Consider the following 8,683-nt stretch of genomic DNA (forward strand, 5'->3'; position numbering starts at 1 on the left):
CAAATATTTCACAGCATGACTCTTCAAAATTTCAAGTGCAAAATAGGATATGAAAAAGAATGTGCATGGTGACTATAGTTAATAATACTGTATGGCATATTTGAAAGTTGCTAAGAGAATAAATCTTGAAAGTCTTCATTAAAAGAAAGAAAAATTTTGTAACTGTATAGGGACAGATGTTAACTAGACTTACTGTAGTGGTAATCTTGCAATATGTACAAATATTAAATTATTATGTTGTATAGCTTGAATACATTATACATCAATTATACCTCTGTTAATTTTTTTTATTAAAGATTTTATTTATTTATTTGACAGAGAGAGAGAGAGCGCGAGAGAGGGAACACAAGCAGGGGGAGTGGGAGAAGGAGAAGCAGGCCTCCTGCGGAGCAGGGAGACCGATGTGGGGCTCGATCCCAGGACCCTGGGATCATGACCTGAGCTGAAGGCAGACGCTTAACGACTGAGCCACCCAGGCGCCCCGTATACCTCTGTTAATTTTTTTTTAAACAATGTCAATGCATATATGTGCATTGATGTGCAGTGTGATAATAAAAATGTAAATTAACTATTCAACTAAAAATAAATTGTAATAAATTCACACTATGCAGTTGTACAATATACATCTATATATATGTGTATAATATACACGTATGCATACACACACACACACACACACAAAGCACTGGAAATGAAATGACCTATCTATAAAGTATTTTATAAAAAGGATAAATCTTAAAAATATACTCCAGATCAAAAATTACACATTTCAAAATGTTAAATATATTGTGATAAAACATAAACAAAGCTTTAAAACATCCAGAAAAATAGATTTTTATGGTTCTATAAATATTTAAGAAATTTCTAAAAAATAGACAAGTGACTTACAGCAAATTTATGACAGTGATTACTCCTAGGGAGTACAAGATAGGATTGAGATCCTGGCTGGTTATATACAAAGGGGTTAGCATTTATATCAAAATGTTTTACTTCTTTAACATATGAAGTAAATGTAACCAAAGAAGATTTGATAAAGCTAGATAGTGGTTAAAAACTTTCACCAACATATTGTCTTTCTCCATAGGTTTGAAATAGATCATAATTAAAAATAAACAAATACACAAATAAATAAAAGAATGGTGTAAGAAGTCTGGCAATGAATATTGAAATAGAAAATATGGAATTTTTTAAATATTTTAATGGACTTTAAAACTTAATGGAAATTTATTGCTCCTGTAAAAACTATGTATCTCATAAAAATATCTATTTCTTGTGAACTTGTAAAGCCACAAATGATACCAATAGGAGGACAAGAGTACAACAGCAAAATTGACAACAATAATAACTCCATCTTTCTCATATATATGAAATAGATTTTGCACAATATGAGGACACACATATACATATATGCATAATTTCAATGTTTTACAAGGTGGAATCATATATAAACTGCATGTGATGTCTTATAATCCAAGTATATTTTCACTTATAACAAATTAAAATGTTATATTCTCTCTTTTCATTGTTCTCTCATTGAAAAGGTCCTGTTTGAAACTGAAATACAGTAGTTTAGCTATCTCCTTTTTGTTCAACTTTGTTCTTCCAACCCATGCTCAGGATCACTATCCATGCCTAAGGGTTCTCAACAAGATATTTTCCTGACAAAAGTCATTCTATTCCTGAAACGAATGTAGATGCAACATTAGAAATAATTTTTTCACTAGGAAAAATATCACATGTATGAATCATAGTGCATTTAAACACTTCTATAAATGAACATCTAGATTTTTTTCCCAATTCCTATTATAAAGAAACACAAAGCTTACTTGTTTATATAACTCTATGTAGTCATTATGATTTCTTTAAAATAATTTTGAATAAAGATGACCATAGGGCAAACAATTATGTATATTATTCCTCCCCAACAGTTACATATATTATTAAGGTTTATATTACTGTCAAGTTATCATCCAGATGTGTCATTCCACTTTACATCAATTGGTTGGATCAAAATGAGACAACTCATAGGATCCACTTTCTACCTCTCAACTATACTATCATCTGTTCTCATGTCTAGCCCTTTCAATTTAAGGAGAAAGGCATTAATGAGATGCAATTAATATCTTTTTCTATTACTTTTCAGATGATCATTTTTTTTCAAATGCAGTGAATTTTGAGACTTATGTTTTTGAAACCTGGTTTCATCTATACAAGATTTGGCAGAAATTTCTTGGTCTTTCTGGCATGACACATGTTATTCCTTATTTTAAAAATTCTATTGGTGTCTTAACAGAAGCTGGGGAGAAAAAGGGTTGGATAACCACTGTTTATGCATTTTTCCCATAAGTTTGATGCAGTTTTATTTTCAAATTAGAAAATACTGTTTAAAGAATTCTTTTGAAAAAATCTTGAAAGTAGACATTGTTATAATTAAGAACAAGATAAATAACTGCCAATACATTAGAAAAGTTAAAAGCAACTAAATCATAGCCCAAAAAAGAAAAAAGGAAAGAAGTGAAAAGAAAATACATGAGGTATAAAGTTTAGAAAACAAGCTAAGAGTTAGAAAATTAAACATGTAAATTATATCAATAAATAAAAGTCAGTTGAACTCCTTAGTTTAACTTAATTCCATAAATATTTATTGAATATGTAATATAAGCCAGGTACCACTACATCCTGAGGAGTTAGTGGTAAACAAGATTGACACAGGACCTCCACTCCTGAAGTTTAGTCTAGTTGAGAGCATATTAAACAAGTAATTACAAAGTGATGTGTGTCACCAAAAGAAAAGGTCAGGATGAATAAAGCACATGTCAAGGGTTTTCTAAATGGTTAGGAGAAAGCCATGAACACATTATCACATACATAAATTTTTCCTCATCATCACTGATCAGCTATACATCAGCCACCATCACATTTAATACTGAAATACTAGAAAGAAGCACTGTTAACATAAGAAATAAGACAAGGATGACTGCTGTCATCAATAACAGTTTTATACATGTTCTCACCAAGACAAAAGGTACAAAGAACAATTCAATCTTAAGGGAAAGAAGTAAACTGATGAAATGTTACTTATTTCAGAGAATTAAAAGAAGATGAAGAGCTTCAATAGCATTATTCAATATCAACATTGTTTTAAGGCATGTGCTCTATGCCAAGGACTAGGTTTAAAAAAAAAAAAAAAACATAGTGAGCAGAAGTTTTCAGTATAGTAAGTGAAAACAGACAAGAAATGATTACTTTATAATGAGTTAAGAGCAGTACAAAGAGTTAACACAGTTTTATGATAATAGAAGAGCCTACTAACCCCTTCATAAATGCGTCAGGAAAGGCTTTCCAGAGATTTCAAGACAAAACAGAGCCCTGTAGGATAAAAATGTATAGATGGGAACATATTTCTGGACAGCAAAATTTTCTATTTAAAAGTGTAGGATGTGAGGCCAGCAAAATAAAAGCAAAAATAAACTATTGGGAATACATCAAAATAAAAAGTTTCTGCAGACTGAATGAAAAAAATCAACAAAATTAAAAGGCAACCTACTGAATAGGAGAGGAAATTTGCAAACGACATTTCTGATAAAGAGTTAGTATCCAAAATATAAAAGAACTGAGACAACTCAATATCCAAAAAACAATCCAATGGAAAAATGGGCAGAAGACATGAACAGACATTTCTCCAAAGAAGACATACAACTGGCCAACAGTCACATGAAAAGATGCTCAACATTACTCGTCATCAGAGAAATGCAAATTAAAACTATAATATCACCTCACATCTGTCAGAATGGCTAAAATAGAAAACATAAGAAACAACAAGTTCTGGTGAGGATGTGGAGAAAGGGGAACTCTAGTGTGCTGTTGGTGGGAATGCAAACTGGTACAACCATTGTAGAAAACAGCACGGAAGTTCCTCAAAAAATTAAAAATTGAACTACCCTATGATCCAGGAACCGCACTATTGGGTATTTACCCAAAAAATACAAAAACACTGATTCAAAGGAAGATATGCACCCCTATGTTTACTGCAGCACTACTGGCAATAACAAAAATATGGAAGCAGCCAAAGTATCCATCAAGAGATGAATATATATATATATATATATATATATATATATATATATATATACACACACACAATGGAGTATTATTCAGCCATAAAAAGATTGAAATCTTACCATTTGCAACAACATGGACAGAGCTAGAGAGTATAATGCTAAGTGAAATAAGTCAGTGAGAGAAAAGCAAATACTATATGATCTCACTCATATGTGGAATTTAAGATACAAAACAAATAAGCAAAAGAAAAGAAAAATAGAAAGACAGAGACAAACCAAGAAACAGACTTAACTATAGAGAACAAACTGATGGTTACCAGAGAGGAGGGAATGGGGGGATAAAGGAAATAGGGGACGGGGATTAAAGAGTACACCTAACATAATAAAAAAAGAAAAAAGGAAATAGAATAAAATGATAAACGAAAAAAATGTAGGATGTAACAGAGACCTTGGCACATTCTGTGCATTTTAGAGCAATTAGTACGGCTGTAGCTGGAGAAGAACAAGAAGTAAGTTTTGAGAGGCTATCATAGTTCAATTACAAGAGAAATTTAGACTTTCCCAAGAAAACATTGGGCAATGATGAAAGGATTCTAAGCAGTGGAATGGCATTATCAAATCTGTGTCTTACAAATGTATTCAAAAGTTAGAAGTGCACATTTAGGAGTTATTGCAGTAATCCAAGTGACAAACGGTCATGATCACAACTAGGGTAGAGGTGATGGGGTTGGAGAAAAAAAGCTGGATTCTAGGGATAAAAAGGCCACAGAACTCATGGACTTAGAGAGGGTCAGGCAATGAGAAAAACAGTCAAACATGACTCCATGATGAATGGTGGTACATCCATTGAAATAGGAACACTAGGGGCAAAGGATTGTAAATGTAATGATCCAAATTATAAATGTAAAGACAATAATTCTGGTTTCATCGTGTTGAGTTTGAGATGCCTATGCAACGTTCCAACTGGAAATGTCCAGTATACAGTCGGAAAGATATTGGTGGAGCAGAATTACGAGTCATCAGTGCATGCAAGAGATACTAATTCTAGTCCTTGGGGATTGAGATGATCACTTAAGGTGAGTATCTACTGTCTTATCTAAGACAATTAACTTCCTTCTCTTCCCACTACCAGTAGACCCAGTGGAACAAAAACATTTTTGAAACATTTTTATTAACCCATTTTGGATGTATAGATAGAAGTGTTGAACAGGTAATTTCAGAGCCTATAATTTAAATATTGGCACAGAGCCTATAACCTAAATCTTGGCACAGACAATAGGTAGGGTTGTTTGTACTTGTTAATTCTCTCCTGAGATTTGTTAACTAAGGTTGAATAAATCACTGGATTTCAGAGTCTGGGATCTTAGCATAGAAGAATTTTCCCTAGGAACACATAACTAGAAAGATATTCACATAACTAGAGAAAAGATTCCTCTCTATATACATTCTTACCTGTTGAACATGATCTGAATTTTCTTCAGAGATAGGGAAACAGATTAGCATAAGTTGCCTTAAGGATACTGTCATTATCATGTTTTATGAGGAAGGAGAATAACAATGAGCTAGATACTGTTCAGGACAAGACATATGAGGTATTTCTGGTTAATGGCCAATTATGATTAATTCATGTAACAATGATTATACAGTGGCTACTATAAGCCAGGCATTTGGTTAAAACCTGGAATTCAGTTTTGCTGTCTGGGAGATCACAGTCTATTATTTAACTAGAAAATAGACTTAAGAGTATTAGTTCCCCTAACTATGTGCTTCATCAGCTAAAATATACAGTCACACTTAGTTATTACTAAGGATTGTAATAAGCATGATAGGAAATCAATCTCTAATTTCAAAGAACTAAGATAAGAGGTCAATTGCTTTCAAAGGAACAAATTAATTTAATCAATATTTCTCTCATTTTGAAACTGTCTGGAAAAATTTGAATGGTATCTTTGGTCCCTTTGGCCCTTTTACTGTGGTGCTATTCCTCATAGGCCTTGTTTTGGGAGGTCGTGACTGACTTTGTTGTGGTTTTCCAGGAAGTAGCTGGTGATTTTTACTACATATAAACTCAAGCCAGGAGACTCCTGGAGGCAACCGGTGGTAACTAAGTACCTTAGTGAATACACAACCTGAGAGAGTAGATGTGGTAGACTCTTTGGAAGGAGGGGGTAAGGAAGGTGGAGTGGAAGAAGAAGAGGAGGAAGAAGATGATGAAGAGGAGGAGGAGGACGTTGAGGAGGAGGAGGAGGACGTTGAGGAGGAGGAGGAGGACGTTGAGGAGGAAGAGGACTGAGGCAGGGACTGTGGCTGAAAATGACCACTTTTCTTAACATAAAGCAGCCAGTCAATAGCCTGGGGTTGTTGGCTTACAACTTTGTTTTCAGGGGCTACTGTCGGCCATTTGTTATCTAGCTCTTGTGTGATTTCAGGTTCAGATGGAGAGAAAATTTGTATCTTCTCCATTCCTTCAAGGTTGTCTTCAGGGGCTTCATCAGGCTGATTTTCTTTCACAGGGGATGGGAAACAAGATGAGAGAGAAGTCTCTGGTAGGGAAAGGAGAAAAACTAATTTCACTTCCATTTCTCCCTCAGAACCAAGTCCAGGTGTTGGTATGACAAACAGTGTTGCACTGCGAGGATCCTTCCTTCCTGTGAGATGGTTACACTGAGATTTTATGCAGGAAGCACAAGCTAAACAAACCACATAATTTGATGAAAGGCGGGGACCAGGATAAGGATTTGGCCTTCCCCTCATCCTTCGAAAGAGAATCTGCCTACAGAGATCCTTCTGGATTCTGGTCTTGGAGAGAGAATTGACAATTTTATTTAGGACATCATCAGGGACAGTTCCACCTTTAACAATGCAGGGATAAATATAATTTAAACTCCATGGAATTTCTTTATTTGATTCTGTCTTTGCACAAAGATCAAAGCTGCTTTTAGTCTGGAATCTGGAGCCCAATGTTGAAGCAGCTATATTTCTGATAAATTGTTTGGAGCTTGATAATGATGGACCTGAGACATTTGACTTAGAATGGGGTGAAGATAAATCTGTGGCTTTCTGTTTGTCATTTGGTGAAGAGGTGTTCTGAAACTTGGAGTGACAAACTGGTGAGCTCAGGGTCCTGAAGTCATGATTAAATGTAAGCACCGTCTGAGATTTGGGTGAGAACAATGGCAAACTCTGAGTCTGGCGGACAGAATGTGCCAAAGGTGATTTCCTTGGTTTTGAGTGGGACAATGGTAAGCTCAGAACACAGGAACTACAATTCAGTGCAGGTGGTGTCTGAGGTCTAGAGTCAGGTAACGGTGAGCTCAGAGCCATTTGATTGGATTCCAATGAACATGATGACTGAAGTAAGTCATTTATTTGAGGTGTAGAGTTGAGTGATGGTGAGCTCAAAGATCTTTGACTGTGCTCCAATAAAGATGTCCAAAGGCTTTCCAATGATGATGCTTTCTGAGGCTTGGATTGTGGTAATGTTGAGTTAAGCACTCTTTGATTAGATCCCAAAGAAGATGATGCCCAGAGGCTGTCTAGGAGAGGTGTTTCTTGATGTTCGGAGGGGAATAATGATGAACCTGAGACTCTTTGATTAGACTTCTGTGAAGGTGATGTCCAGCAAAAGTCTGGTGAAGATGTAGTCTGAGGTTTGGGGAGGGGTAATTGTGAGCTCAAATTTGTTTGGCTGGACCCCAGCAATGAAGATGTCTTATTAAGGTCAAGGGAAAATGTTGTCTGAGGTTTATGGTGTATCACAGGTGAGCTCAGGGCTCTCAGTTTAGGCCACAGTGAAGTTCTCTGGTGGAGGTCTAGTAAAGGTGTGGCCTGACGTTTGGACTGGGATACTGGTGCTTTCAGAACCTTGTTATAGAAGCCCTGTGAAATTGTGTCCTGAGACCTGGCAGAGGACAATACTGAGCAGCTCTGCACCATCTGCTTAGAGCTAACTAGAGGTGCTGCAAGGTGATTACTATGGGACTGCACTCTGACCACAGGCTTGTTATTGGATTGATTTAATTTTTCACCTGCGTATTGATGTGTTAATGAATTGGTTGTGGTCAGTTGGTAAGAGTGTTCTAATGGCACAAAGTGTTGATCATAATATGCCAATGGTACCATCTTGTGCTAGTGGTAGAGGTCTTTTTGAAAGCAGCCGGCTTGTGGATATTTGCGAGTCTTTTAGATGGATTCATTGGACAATGAATATTTTAAAATAAATAGTCCTTCGTAGTTTCTAACTTCTATCTTGTTTCGTCACTGTTAATTCCCAAATATTATAGCGTGTCTCAAAATTCAGATATAGATGAAGTTGAAAAAATTATCACCCTTTGAGATTCTCCGCTATCTTCTCTTTCATTTCCTAGAGGTTTTTTTTTTCCTCTTGAGCAAATAATGCCTGTTAATAAAATAGTGAAGAGAGTTCAGAAGAGATCCTGATAGCGATATTAATATCCCTAATTAATACAACAAATTGTAGTGACTAGAGCATGGTTTTTATGTTAAATCCAAGCCATTTACTCTGTGTAACTTTTGAATTAAACTTTCTAAACCCCATTTATCTAGCTGTAAAATAGATAAATATTTAATTTATTGAGCTAAAAACTAAGATACAAAATGTA

The 8,683-nt window shown here is 35.2% G+C and overlaps 1 protein-coding gene across 1 annotated transcript; it reads right to left on the reverse strand.

Moving 5' to 3' along the window:
* Positions 1-5,972: 5,972 nt before the first annotated feature.
* Positions 5,973-8,376, reverse strand: CSNK2A2IP (casein kinase 2 subunit alpha' interacting protein). Its single transcript, XM_031042043.2, has one exon. The coding sequence runs from the start codon at positions 8,181-8,183 to the stop codon at positions 5,973-5,975; it is 2,211 nt and encodes a 736-aa protein (XP_030897903.2). The 5' UTR covers positions 8,184-8,376.
* Positions 8,377-8,683: the final 307 nt, after the last annotated feature.

The sequence above is a fragment of the Leptonychotes weddellii genome, chromosome 1 (assembly GCF_054177405.1).
Source record: "Leptonychotes weddellii isolate Sample4059 chromosome 1, ASM5417740v2, whole genome shotgun sequence".
Taxonomy (NCBI): Eukaryota; Metazoa; Chordata; class Mammalia; order Carnivora; family Phocidae; genus Leptonychotes; species Leptonychotes weddellii.

Excerpts from the sequence above, each read along its gene's own strand:
- CSNK2A2IP (XM_031042043.2), bottom strand. The coding sequence starts at position 8,183 with ATGGTACCATTGGCATATTATGATCAACACTTTGTGCCATTAGAACAC.